The sequence below is a fragment of the Etheostoma cragini genome, chromosome 14 (genome assembly GCF_013103735.1).
Source record: "Etheostoma cragini isolate CJK2018 chromosome 14, CSU_Ecrag_1.0, whole genome shotgun sequence".
Lineage (NCBI taxonomy): Eukaryota > Metazoa > Chordata > Actinopteri > Perciformes > Percidae > Etheostoma > Etheostoma cragini.
In genome coordinates this window covers 20,761,417-20,780,642 of record NC_048420.1, presented here as the reverse complement: position 1 = coordinate 20,780,642, position 19,226 = coordinate 20,761,417, and the positions used below count along the sequence as shown (strand labels likewise).

At 42.0% G+C, this 19,226-nt stretch overlaps 1 protein-coding gene across 20 annotated transcripts in view; it reads right to left on the bottom strand.

Moving 5' to 3' along the window:
* The window catches only part of macf1a (microtubule actin crosslinking factor 1a), a 117,346-nt gene extending 99,508 nt beyond the window's left edge, over positions 1-17,838 (bottom strand). For 11 of the 20 annotated variants that reach the window (XM_034891984.1, XM_034891992.1, XM_034891988.1 and 8 more), the window contains exons 1-16: positions 16,598-17,814; positions 9,987-10,153; positions 8,933-9,045; positions 7,953-8,059; positions 7,330-7,449; positions 6,413-6,508; positions 5,332-5,459; positions 5,046-5,139; positions 4,309-4,463; positions 3,420-3,723; positions 2,830-2,958; positions 2,640-2,717; positions 1,905-2,066; positions 1,528-1,632; positions 908-1,003; positions 353-478 (exon numbers count right to left, since the gene is read on the bottom strand). In XM_034891984.1, the coding sequence (XP_034747875.1) occupies positions 353-478; positions 908-1,003; positions 1,528-1,632; positions 1,905-2,066; positions 2,640-2,717; positions 2,830-2,958; positions 3,420-3,723; positions 4,309-4,463; positions 5,046-5,139; positions 5,332-5,459; positions 6,413-6,508; positions 7,330-7,449; positions 7,953-8,059; positions 8,933-9,045; positions 9,987-10,153; positions 16,598-17,794 (3,177 nt within the window). In that variant the 5' untranslated portion in view covers positions 17,795-17,814. Of the gene's footprint in view, positions 1-352; positions 479-907; positions 1,004-1,527; positions 1,633-1,904; positions 2,067-2,639; positions 2,718-2,829; positions 2,959-3,419; positions 3,724-4,308; positions 4,464-5,045; positions 5,140-5,331; positions 5,460-6,412; positions 6,509-7,329; positions 7,450-7,952; positions 8,060-8,932; positions 9,046-9,986; positions 10,154-16,597 lie in introns of all 20 variants that reach the window. The other 9 variants (XM_034891996.1, XM_034891997.1, XM_034891990.1 and 6 more) reach the window with 7 other exon arrangements.
* Positions 17,839-19,226: the final 1,388 nt, after the last annotated feature.

The following is a 19,226-nucleotide window of genomic DNA, read 5'->3' as shown; positions in this document are numbered from 1 at the left end:
TTACTTACTGCAAATGGCACTACTGAGGAAGTGCCTTCAATTCATTATTTGTAGTTGGTCAAATTGTTATAAAATGATGCATATGTTTTATGAGCAGGGTTCTAAATTAGCACAATATACCAGCCAAATGTTGGTCAAATATGCAAGTGGCTGGAAGATATCCTTCACTCACCAGCCTAAAAAAAACAATGGTGATCTATTGAGTAGCTGGTAAACATTGAACATTCATTAGCTATTTGGCTATGAAGTAAACAAACATAGGTGGTATTTATCCAGGAGAGGGTCGCCAGAGTTGACCATAAAGTTGTGTGCTGCTGAAAATTAAAGATAAAAACTGGAGGGGGATAGATACCATTGAGTCCTGGAGCAGGTCTTCCAGTTTGCTCAGTCTGCTGTTCTTGTCACAGGTGTACTGTCTTTTGATGGTTTCCTGGAGCTGGCGCAGGTACGACTCACAGACCCGAGCATCACTCATAAACTGAGACAGAAGAGACAAAAATAAAAGCATAAGAATGATTTCAACAGAAATGCATAGAGCACAGTGAACAAAAAGTTTAGGCAAGTTGACGTAGACGGTTTGAAAACTCAGTTCAATCTAATCTAATCTAATCGGCATCATGTTTTTGCAGCCAGAGGCTAGTTGCCCTATTGCTGAAATGTGCTTTACAAATAAAGCTGCCTTGACTTGAGGATCAATATAAAGACACACTCGTACTCATATTATATTATGTAATTGTCTACATTTGTTTGGTAACAAAGAGAACAGTGTGGATCACGTGGTCATGTGGATTTGGTGAGGAATACAGTGAAATTGCAATAACAACTCAACAATGTATCTTGCAGATACATTTATATTTTTTAAGTCTCAGTTTGAAAACTATAACGATAGTGATATTTGTTGCCTCACCTGGAAGTATGCCGTGTTATCTTTGAGATGCTGCTCCACACACACACCGAGCTGGTTCACCCACTGCCACTGAGTCTGCAGCGCTGCGCTGTACGCCTGTAACATGCAGGGAGATGGAGACAGAGGGCATGCATGTCACTCCGCAGTTACATACAGTACAGTGCAAGCTTCCCAGGGTAGCTACAAGGCACTAGCAGGGATGTTGTTCAGTCCCAGTCTTTTCAGGCAGCTTCTACTAATTTCCTGTAATATGCTCAACTGTGCACTCATACCCAGAGAACAGGCAGAATAAACTCAGTATAAATATTCAAGTACTTTTGGCATCATACGGTAATCTTTCATGCAGTGCTTCTATTGGCTATGATTAGAAATTCGTACTTTTTGCCAAGAAGGTTTACAAAAGGTTACAGTTTGCCTTCTGTCCTTTTGAATTTAATCTATTTTTCTATATACTTCTCACAATGCAACCAAACCAAATATCATGAAAAGCACAGTCGAGAAAAGCAAGCATTTTAACGGAAGCATTTGGGGTTTAACTGTTCCAACAAATGCGTCACAGAGGCAAAGCCCAGACACTTTAAAAGGTAACTCAGTCTAGCTGAATAAAGTCGCAGATTCACCTCCACAGTCTGTTTGGCAGGATGGTTCTCGAGACACAGACGGTTGGCTGTTTCCTGGAGCGACCGCATCACGTCTTGTTTTTCCTCCAGCTCTAACTTCATTTCCTGTAAACAGAACAGGAAAAGATGGATGTTATGGTACAGTAGATTACAGGTTTTTTTGGCACTCGCCTGGTGTAAAAAGAGTGTTTTGTGTGCATGTAAACACTGCTGATATATGTGGAAAACATATTTGGACATAATAGCGTGAGCTTGTTTTACGTATGCCTCTTGTTCTTCTTTAAATAACAGATATGATAACACCCTTCGGAAGTTTGTGGTCTGTATTTTGTGTTTTTATGACTTGACAGAAAGGTGCCGGCCCTTTCTCCACTCACGCTGTATAATTCTCTCTTGGCATTCATGTTGGGGTTGTTGTCGCTCCAGTCAAAGGCAATCTCCTCCTCCTCCCTCTCGTTGAGCCAGATCAGCTCCTCAGTGCAGTGTGACACAAATGTGTGCAGGCTCTCCAAGCTCCGCAGGCGCCATGACGAATGTTCCTATGGCAACCGCACAAACAAACATCATTATCATGCCGATCAGCAGTGCAGAGAGAAATAAAAAATAAAAAAAACTCTCTGGTTTGGATCATACGGTTACGTAGGCAACAACTTTCTTAGCAGACTATCAGAGCAAGAATCTAACAGCAAAGCCCCCTCTGAATGAGAATTACAGATTATTGTAGAACCAATAGGCTTCTCTAGATATTATTATCATTTAAGCTGCTTGAGCTGAGAATGGAAGCCTTTAAGAATGAATATTTATACCAAAAAAGGAAGAACATAAGAAGTCACAAGTAAAAATCACAAGCAAGTGTGCATGTACAGTGTTAGGAATTATAACACACAAAAATTAAATAAAAAAAAAACAACCTATTTATATTAGGAGACAAGACTAAAAGTAAAAGGGGACTAAGAAATAAAGAGAGAAATAGGGGGGGGGGGAATTGTGTGTTCTTAGCATGGGAGTCCTGTTATGGTGTAATGGGATTAACAGAGGAAGGGGTGAACAAAGAAGTGTGTTACCAGGAACACACAAACAAAACCACAGTTCTATATCTGACGGAGACTGACCAGCAGCTTGCAGTATTGGTGCTCCAGCTTGGCCAGGGTTTCAGAGTAACTGCTCTTGAAGTTTGGAGAAACTTTAGCCTGAAGTAGAGGACAGACAAGCTTTGTTACAAACCGTGTGTGTGTGTAATGTGTGTGTGTGTGTGTGTGTGTGTGTGTGTGTGTGTGTGTGTGTGCGTGTGCGTGTGCGTACCTCATAGCTGCGTGCCTCCTGGAGGCCGCTCATTAGCTCCTCGACTGCAGTGTGTATGGCGTTGTGCTCTTGGAGGTTGTTTTCTACAGAGGGGAGGTCTGCGCCCCATTCAGCACGCTCCAAAAGCTCCTGAAACACACAGGAACAAAGAACATTTTACTTTTTTTTTTTTTTTAAACATTTTGTTCCTAAGCATTATTCGCCTTGCACTCATTTTTTTATCTAAGTATTGTTTCAGTTGAATGTTTTTTTAGGGTTATAATACCTTTTGAATGTAGATTTGATTTTGTTATTGTCATATTAACACTATTTAAATCCCGTGCCGTTAATATTCTATGAAACTGTGGATGAATGAATTACATTATTTCCCCTATTTTAAAGGCTTTACAAGGTTACTTTGATCATTTTACTGTATTTTTTTACAGTACACGTTTCCTGAAATACTTGCTTCTCAGCAGATTTGGGCATTGTATTTCACTATTTTGTGACATTACAAAGACAACTAAATAATCAGTTGATTAATTGATATGATTGATAAATGGAAAGAACTATTAAATGAATCTCTAAATTGAACTGCTACAGTGACTGACCTGAGTCTCTTCTACCCATCCGAGCAGCTCGTAGATGAACCGCAGGCTTCCTTCGTCCTCTGATGACGACATGGCCACCAGCTGGGAGCGAGCAGTGGGTCGCCGCAGGAGTGCGGCACCGACAGCACCCACAGCCCCCACGGCCCCCAGCAGTGTCTGCCCCAGCGTCAGGCCACTGTCTGTGGTTCTCTGGCTGGGGCGCTCTGCCCCAATGTTGCCCAGGGACTGGGAGAAGTGGCCTTTCCTGTAGACGCTGGAGCACTGCAGTCTGAGGGAGACCAGCTCCTCTTGAAGACAAGACACTCTGGTGATGTCAGACGATATATGTCAGATGATATAGTTACTGGAGGCAACACGGTTACTTATTCCTTTCCCTCTTTCAGTCTCCTACTATTACCAGGAATGGGTTAAAATCAACTGCTTTACCAACTGACTTAAATGGTTAAATTATGGGAGAATTAACAATTGCGGGCAAAAAGCTAAAAAGTAATTAAAATTCTCCCCTCCTTTCACTACTTGAAGGTATGTTTCTGTTAGAATGCAGATTTTTAAGGCTTTTTAATTAAGTTTCATAAGAGCAGTCTGACAGATGGAGTTTCTTTTTTGGACTCTACTGATTTACATCACAGCACCTTTATACACTTAATGAGCAGCAGACGATAGAACATATTAACTGTGGCAGATAATTATAGAATTTAATGGCAAAACACAGTGCAGCTTGTTGACCATAATTAAGTATGATGAGCTGTTTTTATTTGCGGTAATTCTTTTTTATCATCCTAATTAATTACACAAGGACCACTTTGATAGGAATGAACCCTTCATTCCTTCCTTCCTTATGAGTAAACAAAGCCAGTCACCTGGACAGAATCAACACCATCACACTCACCTGAACACCAGCTGCTCCACCTGGTAGTACTTCTCATCTCGCAGGACTGTAAGCTCCTGGTTGAGTTGTCTGATCAGAGACTCGCAGTCCTGCAGGTAGCAGGCCAGCTCTCGCTCACACTGCACCGCCTCGCCGCTCTCCACTCGAGACATGTCCTGGACACCAGGGCAGGCATGGTTGGATTAGCTTTTGCTTTTTTTTTGTTTAAAGCTAACTTGGCTTCTGTGTAAAAGTTCTATTTTATAAGCGACGATGTTCTGCAGAGTGGTGCTGCATAGATTCAGTAAACAATAGAGTGAAAACAAAGTAGGCCAAAGTAGCAGCGGCAAATACCAGCAGGAACCCTTTTATATATAATCAAATGAGGGCTATAATACAGTAACTATGTGGACAAAGTAAAGCAATTTTCTTCAATAAGTTAGATAACTGGCAACAAATCCAACAAAGACATCGATGATAGGGACAAAGGAGAAAGATCTAGACCAACAGTTTTTAAAAGTAAGTTTGTGTCCACGCAGCAACAGACAGACAGGGGAAGAGAGACTGTGTTTGCAGAAGGTCGGCAGGAAATATTTTTATCCCAAAAGGACAATTGCTTTTACAGCTTGTAAACATTAACACATTGTACATCCCCACATTAGATGACCCAACTGTCACCTAACCTAAATCTAATGGCCCAGTGTGCAAATAAAATGGAAATTAAAAAGGATGCAAGCAATGAGAGGTTGAATACTCACAGCCTGGAGTGTGTTCTTAGCGAGGGTTAGTTTCTCCTCGCAGTCTAGAGCCATGTTCTGGATCTTATTAGCCCTCTGAAGCAGCTGTTCAAGCCTGAAAACACACACACACACACGCACACGCACACGCACACACACACACACACACACACACACACACACACACGTTTAAGGGGTATGTCCTTGAAAATCCCACTTGATGAGACATTGAACACAAGAAATTGCATCAGCGTTTTTTTGGTTTGATTGCATGGATCCTGCTGAAAGTAGATATTTGAATGTGCACCTCTCTACAGCCGGCCGTAGAGCCTTCTCTCTCTCCAGCATCTCCAGGATGAGTTTTCCCCACTCCTCTTCAAGGTCATTAGGATGGTGGCCCTGAGGGAGCTTAATACGACCAAACTCGATCCACACCTGGGGACGGACAAAGTGCACACGCACACAGTGCAGACGCACACGCACGCACGCGCAGTGAGTGTATACTTAACATCCCATCATGCTTCAGTGCAAGTGGACACACACCGTAAACACTCAGACACCAGAGCTTTGATTTGCTGCTTGAACCCGATTCGGCCTGACCCTGGTTCGTTTTTTTAATGCAGACTTTGTAGTCCGTGTAACTTCATGAGAAATATATGGGCTGCTTACCGCTGTAATACAATATCTATTTCATATGGCATATACTATTATATATAATAATATTTTTGTGCTGAAGGTGCATGTTGAAGATTGTGTCACAAATGTCTGTTACCGCATTGAAAACTTTAGCTTGTAATACGTTTGTTAAAATAACATTCTTCAAGAGGAAATTTGGGTTTTTAATCTGGCTCTGCAAAAGAACTGCTGCCTGATTCGGGCTTGAGTCAGTCTTGGACAGAAGCTATGCGGGTTCAGATAGGGTCGGCCCTGATTATTTGGGCCTGATCATGTCTCTTATCATACACTAACAAACTCCAATAAAAGCCTCCATTACATCAGAGTTACATTTAGGAGTGATCATAAGTCACACCACAGACCAACACTCAGCTGAGGGGGAATAAATGAGGAACTATTATCATCTATGATGTGTTTGTGTTCAGTGAAACAGCTGCAGCATTGATAAGAATACAAAGGGAGAAAGGGCTTTGCTCTAGGAGATTCATTTCTGACGGAACACATACAAAACCTGATGATAACAAAACTCTTTATCCTTCTTTCTCTTGTTGACATACTTCGTAATCCGCCTGAGCTAAACCCCATGATGCACACACAATCAGCGCTCTGCACATGGTGCCAAATGTTGGTCACCTTTTCCTCCATCTCTACACTCTGATCTCTTTTCCCCTCAGTCATGATCTTGCTCCATCATTCTGTCTGTTCATTCTCACCTCCAGCAGTTTGTAAAGATGTTCGATGTGACCTTTCTCGATCTCCTTCGAGGGGATCTCCGTCTCTTTAAAATGGACGTACTTGTTGTAAATTGCCTGAAGGATGAGGAAAATGGAAGTTACTTACGAGTTCCATATTACCGTGTCGCAGGCTTTGTCAATTAGATCTAATTTGTCTGTTAAAAAAGCTGAAATTATGAATTTCTTGGACAAATAGTTCAAATCAAAGAAACGTATGTTGATGAATAATCGCAGACTAATATCTTGTATGTCAAAGGTTAGTCTGGAAACTGTTCTGAAACACGAAGAGCGTTGTATGGACCATTGCATGTTATTTTTGTGGAATTTAGTTGGAGAAAGAAGAAACCCAAATTTCTGCAATAAAAACTTTCCCAATGGGTCAAATTATTGTTCTCTTCCTTTTTTCAACGTCACGTCTTCCTTCTACAAACTAGCTCTTCTTAATTTTTATCTAAATTCATTCCTTCTCGCTCACCTACAACACTTCTGTCTGCTGTCAATTTTATTAAACTCCTCTCTTTCCCTTTATTTTCTTCTCTCAGGGTTTTACAGAACTGCTTGTCAGCTCTCTTTCTTCCTGGCTGCATGTTGGTAGGACTGAAGTGAAGACTCTGAGAGAATATGCAGGGTTTTGATTCCCACCATATGCAACATGCATTTGCAAATAAGTATTCATGTCGCTTTGAGTTATTTTTTAATCACAGCACCTAAGAAAATAAAACTGCATCTGTAGCTCACTAAATCACAAGGTTTGATGGTAAACTCTTGCTGTTTCAAAGGATATTGCGCCTTAAAAACTCTAATACCAATTTAACAGTGAAATAACAGAAAAACTTCACGCATTTGAGTAAAATAATTACAGTGTTAAAAAACCCAACAGATTGTGTGGTGCTCACCTTGAGTTCCACCGGGTTTAGTGGGAAGTTCTTGTTGGCCATTAGGGCCGTATGCTCCCGGCTCCACTGGAGCAGAGAGGAGAACCTGGACTGGTACTCTGACCAGCGCTGGTCCACCTCCTGATGATGGAGAGAAGAGAAGGAAGAGATGGAGGGAGAGAAAGAGGAAGACACGAGCGCAGTGATTTTGTGAGTGGGACAACATATGTGAAAAATTCTCAGACTGCCTGAAAAATCTTAATGGATAGGCTTGCTTTTTCCAAAAAGTTATGTATAATAAATGACTACAACACTATTAGATTAATAGCATCATTATTTGAATGTTCCAGGTCATTACTCAAGAAGCTGCACACTTGACTGGCAAAAGAAAATGGGAATCACACATTTCTTCAGAGAATGAAGCAAACATTGAGATGAAGAGTAAAATATATATTAAATAGAAGCCTATTTCAAAAATGAACGTAGAATGGGGCACCAATGGCAGACGAAGTAGGAGTATGCCAAAAAGAATATGCAATTATTATATAATTAAATTCTAGGCTCCGAAGTACAAACACAGCAATGTGAACAATCTTAATGAGGAATGCCGGTTGTATATATGGGTGGGGGAGAATGTGACGTGCCTGTGCGGCGATGCCGTCTCCTCCCTCAGGGATTTTGGGGAAGGCATCATAGATGGAGGAGACGTAGGTGATGACCGACTTCTCATCTGGAACTGGAACATCAACGTCTGAAGAGAAAGAAATTAGAGAAAGTCTAAAATATTGCAAATAAACATGCCGAAAGATAGTTTATTATATTATCAGAAGAAATCTTGTTACCAAATCACTGTTTGCTCGGAAATAAACCTAATTAAATGGATACAATATCAGTCCATAACAACTAGAAAATAGATGTAACCATATAATATTAAGTTATCAAAAACCAGTGAAACAAATGCTTGTTTACAACATAAAATAAAGAAGCAACAGATCCACAAAGTTAGACCATGAAGCAAGAGAATCACTGGCTGTAAAAAGGATAAATGTGCAGATGCGATAACAACTCAACATTCAACCACAGAAAATGACATCATCCAGTTATTTTACTTTCAGTTTGAGCATTAGATGCAACACCAACAACTCTCCAGCAACATAGAAAGACAGGCAATATAATATCAGTCAAACATTCAGCGGTAACCCACACTTCCAGCTGCTTACTTGAGTCTGTATCAGACAGAATGTCTCTGCTAATAGACAATAATAGTCCACAGCATCACATTTTAAGGTGCTTGTGTGAAAGAAATACAAAAAAGAAGAAAGAATGCATCAAGGGTGGAGCCATAACCCTATTGGCATTCATCAGACAGTCGTTAGGGCTGGCTAGCATGTTCTTTTGTTGGCATGCTTCCAAAGTAAAACCAGGAATAAAAATCCTAACATTCGTTGACATTTTCAACTTTTAGCTAGGAGTCCCGGCACAAAAACTGACCAGAAAGTACAGAATGTTAAAATGTAAAGTATTAAAAAACTAGTGACAGTTGGAAAAACAGCCTTTGTTCTACCCTAAATGGGCAGAGAGGGAGTTGTTGAGTTGAGTCAGTCATTCAGGTCAACAGTCTCACCCTCAGCGTCCAGCAGACTGGTCACCCCTAGCGACTCGGCGATCTCAAAGGCCTGTTCGAGGTTCTCCCGGTTACTCTGTTGCGCAACCACCTCCAAGTTGATCAGGTCTGGCCTGGAAAACACACACATTGCACGTGTTATATTATCATATATATATATATATATATATATATATATATATATATATATATATATATATATATATATATATATATAAAAAATATAATAATTTTGTGTGTGTGTGTATGTGAATGTGTATATGTGTCTATGTCTGTCTTTTTTGTTTGTGTGTGTGTGTGTGTGTGTGTGTCTCTGTCTGTCTGTCTTTGCGTGTGTGTGTGTGTGTGTGTGTGCGCGTGCGTGTGTGCATGTGCTCGTGTGTGTGTTTGTGTGTGTGCGTCTGTCCTGCCTCTTATCTGTTGTATCTGTTTAGCAGCCTGTTAATCATCTAGAGTGTTTCTGGTTGTGTGTAGTGTTTAAATGCCGACAGTTCCTATGACTTTTTATGTATTTTGGTAAATTCAAAGCAGTTTGGAACAACTGTCGAAACATATTTTCATACGTTTGTTTGTAAAAGTGTAAATGTCAAATACCTTTCATCAAAAAGATACCTCCCATTCAACTCCCCTGAATCAAAATTTGGTTGAGATGGCTCAGTCCTCGGCGTATTTATGTATCAGCTTAGTTTAGGACATTCAAACATTATCTCCATCTCAAGCAGTAGGGGTGCACGGTTCAGAACATGTCCCAATTTGATATCAATTTTAATGCTCAAGATGGAATTTAAGATTGATTTTTGATTTTAAAATGATTCTCAGTTAAAAAACTATTCACAGTAGGTAAATGTAGTTTTTCCTCATGTGACAGTATTCATGCCATTTATTTTTTTTATGCCAAAAAAAAGGAAAATTGATTTTTGGAATTCTATGAATCGATTCATATCAAGCAGTTTAACTTAGTTTGAAAAAAAAAAATCAGACTTTGAATTCAGTCTTAAACACCAATAACAAGAAAAGACAATCTAAAAATCTGTCTTGCTATTCATCCTCTAACCTGTATCTGTGCAGCAGAGCGTTGAACATGCGTCCGTCGCTCCAGGATGAGGTGAAGTTGACACAGCGGAGGCCGGGGTAGCCTTCTGTCGCCTGCTGGCTCCATAATAACAGCTTCTCTTTGGCTGTGAGGTCGCCTGACTCGCCGCTCACATAGATCTCTGAAATCTGGAGGGATCAGGGGAAGACAGGCAGAGTATGGGTTACAATTGTGATTCAATTGTTCCTGTATGCAGAAATGAAGAGAAATTTAAAAAAAGAGTTATGTTGCCAAATGCACTAAAACAAACTGAGTTGCAAGTCCACAATCCAGAAAATCAATGGTGGTAGAGTCACATAAAAAAATCAGAAGAATTTGACATATGCCTTCAAGATCTTGCTGCATGTATCATGTTCTATCTTAAGGCATCTTTACACCAGTCATCATTGCAATATACAGCAGACAAAAATCAGCTTTTTCCGGCCAGCAAGTCGGCAGAAACTACCGTCTATGAGACACAAACTCTGCAGAGAGGTTTTTTGATTCTCCCTATTAACTCCTCATTCATCTGTCTGATAATCAATAACCCTTTAGTGTGTGTGAGATGTGTGTCTGATTGTGTTTCAAGTAGTTCTATGTCAATGTAGCAGTTTTTCCAATTTTCTCCATTATCTAGTCTAGCCTGTTCATTAGCTTGTGTACCGCAACACTTTGCCTTCTCCCCTTCATCTCCTCGCGTCTCCCCCTCCCCAACCTCGATCTGTCTCTTCAGTTTTTCATGTTCTTTCATCTGTTCCGCCTCAGATGCTGATCAATCTGCTCAGCCTTCCCAGCCTCTGCCGCTTGTACTCGTCCCCTCTTTGTTTTTCACTGATGTTGTAATCAACAGAAGAGATGGGGTCAGCTATACAGAGTCTATATGTAAAATGTGTTATTGGTCTACCTCCTAGTCCTCAAATAGCCACACAAATTGATTGGATTTATCAATCAGTTTTTTAGTAGCAGGATTTCCCTGTTGCTTCTTATTCTTCCTCATTCTTCAGGCTTTTCTAAATATGTCAGGTAAGCTACCAATCTCGCTTTGTAAATAGTCACCTCTAACCGTTAAAATAACTTTTTAGTTTGATCTATATGACAAAAATAAACATAAACAACAGATGCTCTTGAAAGCCCCTTTAGGATGTGAAGTATATGTTTGCCAAAGGCCTAAAGAGAAACCAGGCTGTCATGGAGACTCACAGCTAATTTATCTACATGCTCTGCCCACTGCGCTACATGAGACCGCTTTAGCCAATTTCCCACTGCGTCTTTCTTCCTCTCAATAAGCTCTCTGTGGGTCAACTGTCCACGATGACAAAGGCTGAGTGATGTATATGCAGTAACTGTTGCTGCTTGGCTTCAGCTATTGCCATCAGTATTCTTCTGTTATGCCTTCTTCCCTCCCTCACTGTCTCTCTCCCTGCTGCTAATATAGAGCAGTAGAAACATCCAGTGTGTGGCAGGAGACTGCAGCAACAACCAAAAAAGACATGGGGGGGGGGGCGTTGAATTGCAACTGGACTCGGCACATACAGTACATGTAGTATTTTACATTAAGTACTATTTGTTCAAAGTTTTGTTGATTAAAAGAAAAACACAAATCTCCAAATGCATGAAGAAACGCCTCTATGCATTAACAAGGACACCTAAAAGTATCACTCACACTCCCACACACACACACACGTGCACGCGCACAGGTCAGTCAAAACAACCAGCATGTTGTCACACCCTTAACTTGCTAACAGGAACCCCAGGCACAGATACTGTATGCGTAGTCAGTTAGCATTCCTATTACTGTCTCATTGAGAATGCAAGGAAATAAAGATAGGCTGCATAATGGAATTTGTGACTTGACTGGGACGGATTCTGCTGTGGGTTTTCCTGCAGAGCTCTGTCTCTCTGTATGCATCTACAACCATCTTTGCTGAGAACTACAGAGCCCCTAATCCTCCAGCTGAATAGTGATACAGCTCTGTGTGAGGGCTGCATCAGCACTGCCACTGCAGGTGGAGGACTGCAACAGCAGCTCCTCCACCGCTTACTGAGGTGCCTCTGCTTTTTTATGGGGAAATGCATGCACGTATGCCATTCATTAATTCATAATATATACACACACACATTTTATATTATATGTACATACATACACACATATACACACACACACACACATTGTATATATATATATATATATTCTCCTTAGTTTTTTTAGGAGGTTTTCACTGTATGCCTTCTTTAAGGAATAAAGTTTGTTATCAACAGTTCCAGATGCTGAAGAAGCCACTGAGATGTGGTCAAACGCTTTCTCTTATTATTATCATAAGTACATTTTCAAATGTCATGAATCACATCTGTGTTCTCGAGTATAAGAGCTTCTAAATGTACAAGTTGGCCATTTCACCGGAACTGAAGACTTTAAAAAAACATTGACAAACGTTAGCCAAAAAACTGTCCTGTTTGCTTAGGCAACAATCTGTGTAGTTATTCAAGCATGTTGACTCAACCTCAGCTTATTTGCTAAATTAGCCTACTGGGTATTCAGATAGCAAACACAACCAAAAACTACTAGAACAGAATAAGTTAAAGCTGCACTCAAAAAACACGATTAGCTGGAGTTAAGGTGCCTTTCACAGCTCTGGTTACAGTGCAGAATTAACACTGGGTGTTAGTCTACATATACAAATATCCATGTGGATGAGAGTTACAAACAGTGCAGGGCAACAATAACATGCGCCACACAGAGACACACAGAGATGTGTTGGAGGTTAGAGCAGGTGGCAGCAGCATTCAGTACCGCCTTGATCTAGTAACAAACATTCATGATCCACCAGCAGACCCCCTGCAGCTCTGGACCAGCCCTCTTTTAGAAGGGTGTCCTCTTTGAAGTCTGTGGGAAGAGGAGGGGGCACGAGGGATGGAGGGAGGCAATGACAAAGAGGAGAGAACGGAGGATGGACAGGGAAAAGAAATAAAGAAGATGTCTTAATTGTTCTACTATTACTTGTGTAAAACCCTGACTTCAAGTCCTTAATAAGCTAAAAGGATGTATGGGTGGATAAAGGATGGACGGACTGATGATGGGTGGATAGCTGGACGGCCTCAGACACAGTAGGACTGGAACACAGTATGAATAAATGTGAGTGGTGGTTTCAATGAGTGGTAGGAATTCCCATGGGGTTAAACAAACCAGCCGTCTTGCTGATGAATGCGCATTGAATTTTAAATCCTTTTTTTTGCAGAGACAGGCATCCCATGCACCCACATACAAAGAACAGCTGCACTTTAAAGCGGATTCAGAAGCATCCTGACACATGCACACACCCATCCCATGACCCAGGAACACACAAGACTGGAGTATTGATTGTTGCATCTCCATAATAAAGCAGAGGCCTCTGCGGATCTACTGTATCAGTGTTTGTGTGTTTCTCCTAACTCAGCAACTGTGCACTAAATGAGACACGCAGCTCCAAACACAACCCGACAGGCCATCAGCTGCTGTACTACACAGCCATACTGTACTGCCTTTTCATATAGAGGAGAACTCAACTAACCCTGGCAGCGGTGGTGAAAAGTGCCCGTCATCCGCTATATCACTGCAGTGGCTGCAGCAGCCTTTTCATTTTCAAGGTGAAGGAGGGCTGCAAAGCTGTGAGCTAGCACACTTTCTCTCTGCTCATTCTTGCAATTGAGCCTCAAACATTTTCCACATCCCAAACACACGCTGTACAAAGAAGCACTTTGCTAGACTAATAAGCTAAGCTCCACACAGATATTTAGAAAGTATGCACTGCAATGTAGGCTTCCCAACACACTGAGGTTACGATCTTCCCTTGCACTTTGTCTTTAACATTTCACTAGATATCAACAGTAGAACTCTGTGTACTTGGTACAGAGTCATGAGTCATCATAGCTGTTTTCCTGACATTACAAAGTGGCTTAAAGATATACTTTTCTTTGACACTTTAAGTAATGTCCTTGCAGGTTTGGCAATTAACTTCCGCACCTTTTTATGTACCTACTAAAATGTGTGTGTACCACTGTGTATCAAATACCAGAAGCTGGCATTAAATGTCTAGTAAGATTGTTTGATTAGATCCTGATTGAAATCATTTTCAGTTTCAGACTATTTAATCATAGGGAAGTTGATATGTGGCAAGAACATTTCACTTTTGAAACGTCAGGGTTGTTTGATTTAGTGATAAAAAGGGGTATGTAGACGAAAACATGTTTCTATTTATCAAAATGAGGCATTGAAACAAGTACCATAACAAAAAAACTTGAAACAATGACTATTTTAAGTCCTACTGGCAGGCAGCAAACTGTAAAATATGCCGAATCCAATCAAATGAACCGACAAAGGTAATGTTAAAAGACTACTGTGTAAATCACCAACAGAAAATGATAGTGATGATGTTTGAATGAACCGATCTAACCCGTCTACTCATCCTCCATCCCCCACCCAAAAGAAAAAACCCTTTTTCAACCAAAACCACCAGAGCTACACAGACATACGCCCATCGTTGCTTTGTGTGCTGTTGAAAATGACATGTTTCACTTTGGAGCAAGAGGCAACCGTGTCATTTGAAGCAATGACCCTTCTGTCACACAAAGAAACACCCGGCCTGTCTGCCACACTCTAAGAGACGTCAGTAGTGAGCGAGTATGTGCGTAAGGGAAATAACAAGCAGTAGAAAGAGGTGAAGGGGAAGAAATGAAGTGGAGGAAGAAGGAAACTGGGAGAGAAGGGTGGAGTAACGGTATGTGCGGCATTGATTAGGCTCTGGGGACAGAGGCAGAAAGAATGGAGAGAGGCATAGTGCCTTTTGAGAGCTAATAACACACACATGCATGCATACATAGATATATAACCTTTCATGACAACAAAGGAACTCCTCAAAAAGCATCACTCAGACAAATCAAGAGCTGTGGATTACTCTCTGCAGCACTAACCAACTGGGTTGAAAACGGACTCCAGAGACCTCAAGCTTTACAGGTTGGACAACAAAATGTTACAGTTTAATTTATTACAAAATAACCCAAAAAGGTTGAGTGTCCAAATAATCTTTAGGTTCCATTCTCATCCCCATATTTGCGATAACAAAAACATTCCTTCAATCCTGAGAACAAAATCTTGAAAAGTCTGAACATTTTATTGCCCCGGAACACAAGTTAACGCTATTTAAGAAAGCGGTTGTTATCCCTATGGAACGTCTTTGTAAACAACCCATGTTACTCCTAATATTATTTTACCTTTCATATTTATTCTCTTGATTATTATTATTTATTTTTTTAAGATTATTTGTTGGGGGATTGTTAGGCCTTTATTTCCATAGGACAGATGATGATATGAAAGGGGAGAGAGAGAGAGGGAATGACATTCAGCAAAGGGCTGTAGATCGGAGTCGAACCCGTGGCCGCTGCGTTGAGGAGTAAACCTCTGGATATGTGCACCTGCCCTATCAACTGAGCTATCCCCGCCCCTATTCTCTTGATCTGATTCTGTGTGTAATTTTAGTTTAGGCTTTGTGTTCTTCCTTTCAATATTTTAGTTTAATTTTAGTTTTATTGGTTTATGCATTGGAAAGTGCCCTGATTGAGCCTCAAAATGTCAATATGTGTCCCCCAGCCTGCCGATGGTCCCCCTGTGGCTAGAAATGGCGATAGGTGTAAACTGAACACTGGGTCTCCTGCTCTGCTTTTGAGGAAACGAAAGCTCAGATGGGTCGATCTGGAATCTTGCTCCTTATGAGGTCATAAGGGTCAAGGCAACCACCCCTTTCTCTGCTTTGCCCGCCCAGAGAATTTGGTCCACCCATGAGAGAGAGATCATGGCTTTCAAAAGAGCAAAGTGGCAGTTGGTCAAGGCCACAAACCCAGCCTCCACCTTGCCCCCCCTCTCTCCTCCTCAAAAGCTACAGACTCAGAAATGGCACATACTAAGGAAAGCTCATTGTAGGACTAGCTCTAGTGGCTGTAATTCTGTACCAAGGCTGAATTTTGGGAAGGACACTTCCGATAGGGTATTGGGGGACCACTAAGGTCTATATAAAAGCATCCAAAGAGCACCACGTCATGGGACCTTTAAAGGTTTTTTTGCATCTCTCCATCACATCTCTTACTGATTGTATATAATAACCTGTAGCATATGTACATGTGTACACCAAATAAACTAGACAAAATGTCCTTAGAAGGCTTGTGTTATTTGACCACCAAATATATTCAATTGATAATAGAGTAGAGAAGCAAATCCTCAAATTTGTGAAGCTGGAGCCAACAAATGACTTAATTATGTAATGTAATACCATTAGTGTTGAGTCATTTTCTGCAGATCAACTACTTGATTTATCCAGGGGGTTTCCAATCTTTTATGCACCTTTTTTTGCTGAATCATATCACTTCTTGTCAGCCAGGTAGCAAAAAAAAAGATCTGGTACCGTGTCAGCAGGAACCTCTGGATTAATCTAACTAATTGTAACTAATCTAACTAATTGTTGTAGCACTCTTCAAGACAGAGATCAAGAGAAAGATCTAAGAGGGTTGGTCAACAGATTAGATGTGTGGCTGGAAGGAAGAGGAAGAGGTAGATAGATGCAAACCTGTGGCAGGTGTTTTACAGTCGCCTGTTGCAGAGGGCTCTCCATCATGGAGTCCAGTCTCTCTGATGAGCTGCTGGTCAACCCTCCCCAGTCTGTCTGACTAGGAGTGGTGCCCGCTGTTTCTGGTGATGTTAATGGCAGGTCGCTGGCATAGCCCGACTCCAACAGAGAATAGGGCTCCTGCGCAAGAACTGGGGTGTCCAAGCTAAATCCCTTGACTGCCATAGTCTCCTGGATCCACATTTGGTTGGAGGACATGGGGAAATCCCTTGCAGGCATATTGGCTGTACTTTTGTCTTCCTCAGACAGTTGGACTTTGAAAATATTTCCTGGGACTGGAGATGTGGCAAGGGGCTCTTTGCGCACATCTACACCACTGTCATGTTCGCCCCTCCACACCGGAGAGCCAAAATCACTGGGGTACACTGTCCTCACCACACAGAGTTTACCATCCACTTCACGGATATGGACCACACCTTTGTGCTCCCTCCCTGAAGGTGTCCGCACCACTGCTACAGTCCCTTCTGGTTCTCCTTTGACTCCCCCATCCCCCTTTCCCTCTCTCTCTACCCTCTCCTTTTCGTTTTTCTCCTTTTTCTGTCGGAGGATCCAAGGTTTCTCTAGGACCCCTTGGGCTTTCTCCTTAACGCGACAGACCCTCCCCCCACCTGGGGTGGTACTGCCCAGGGCTGAGGCTTGGTTGACTGGGGTGGTGGTTGTGGTTTGGCTTGGGATGCTGGCGACATCTATGATGGCGCTAACAGTGTCCTCATCCCCTGGTAGGCAGAAAACCCCTCTCCAGGCTGGGCTGGGCTTGGGGGACACTTCAAGTAATCTGTTGCCCATATGGCCCCCTACACTGGCACTCACAAAGCCAGGGGAAAGTGTATTGCTGTGCAGAATTGTTTTGGAATGAGTGAACTGGGTATCAGGCACTGACAGAGTCCTAGCTCTGTTTCTAATATCTGCCGCTTCTATAACTGCAGCCTTTTCCTCATCGTCTTCATCCTCTTCCTCTCTTTCATAAGGCTCATGGCTTTGTTGTCGCTCAAAGTCCTCCTGTTCTAGCTCTCCTTTCCTGTTCTTCTTGCCCTTGTGCTTACGTCTGAAACGTAGACGCTTCTTTGGTGTAAGTGGGGGGCCTCCACCGAGTTCCCCCTCCCGAGGAGGCCTGACACAACCCATGGAGTTCCCCATGTCTCTTATGTTCCCAGATATTTTTTTGAAAGAGAAGAGACTGTAGCACAAATACAGGCAGTTAATCCACCAGAGAATGGAAAATTAATGTTGATTTAGATTTAAAATGATTCCAGGTGTTTTAGAGAAAAATCCCATCCCTCAAAAAGAGAGACAATGGTAAGGTAGGTTGTTCAGATAGGCTGGCAAGTGACTGACAGTTCCCTCAATCTGACATCTGTGAGTAATATTAAGTTTGGAATAGCATGTTTAGCTCCATATTCCATTGCAGCATGTAAATAAAATCCGGTAAATAGAAAGAAGGATGTATGAGCTGGCAACAGAGGACAGAGAGGGAGGGTCAGTCTTTTGATTTAATCCCGACGCAGGCAGCTCAGGCCAACGTGTCCCTGCTCTCTCCCTAAGGGCCAGCTGTGTAAAAGTGTATGAACATTGGCAGACAGCTGGCTGCTTTACCTGGTCTGTTTATCCCAGAAGACTTGTGGTCGCAGTCAAGGACACAAGGACACAGCTATGTCAGCAGAGACACAACACAGAGGAAAATAAATGTGGTTAGGGTCAGGTGTCTGATTTATCACCGGGCTTATGGCAGGTGAGCTGTAACATGGTGTAAGGCAATGTGTTGGGCAGGATAAAGAGTGTAGGAGCGAGAAAAATGTAGTCCGGTGTTATTTAAACCCTTAGTGAAGCTCCAGCTGCTCCACACAAACACACACACACACACACGCACACACAAACACACACTGCATGTGTGTGTATGTGTGACATGAGAACAAAGTGTGAAAGTTATCTTTCACTTATCGCACTTATAATTTAAAGTCATAATTCTCTCAAATATGAGAGGTGATTACTACACAATGCAGAGATCAAAGCAACACCATCGTCTGCTGCCATTGCATTGTGATTCTTCTTTTTTAACCTCGGTAAACCACAACCAAAGTGGTGTTGAGATTTGTTGTCAGTTCCAAGTGCCAGAGCTCTATCAACACTCAGATCTAGCAGCTATCTGAGCTCATGAATTAATGACGCCCATCTCTCCCACTGTGGTACTGTTATTGCCGTGCAAGAGGAGAAAGGTAAGATCCCTTAAGCAAGTCAGCCATCGGTGGGAATCCTATCCGTCACGGTACACATAGTGGAAGTAGTATTAATGTTGACGTTGTCGATATCCCTCGTAGTAACGGCGGGCTCAGTGTCTCATTCTGCCGAGGCAGCACGGCGCCCAGATTGGTTGTGGGTGAGAGATAGTGTGCAGTCAGCCAATGCTGCCGCAGATTGCTGGGAGATTCAGCCAATACTCTGACAGCTTGTTAAATACTCAATCAGAGCAACGGCTTCCCGCCCTAACGCTTCTCCTTGTCATTCTCCCAAGATATAATCCTGCTCATTGAAGGGACGCCGCAAGCGATGTGTCGACCCTTCCAGCTGTGTA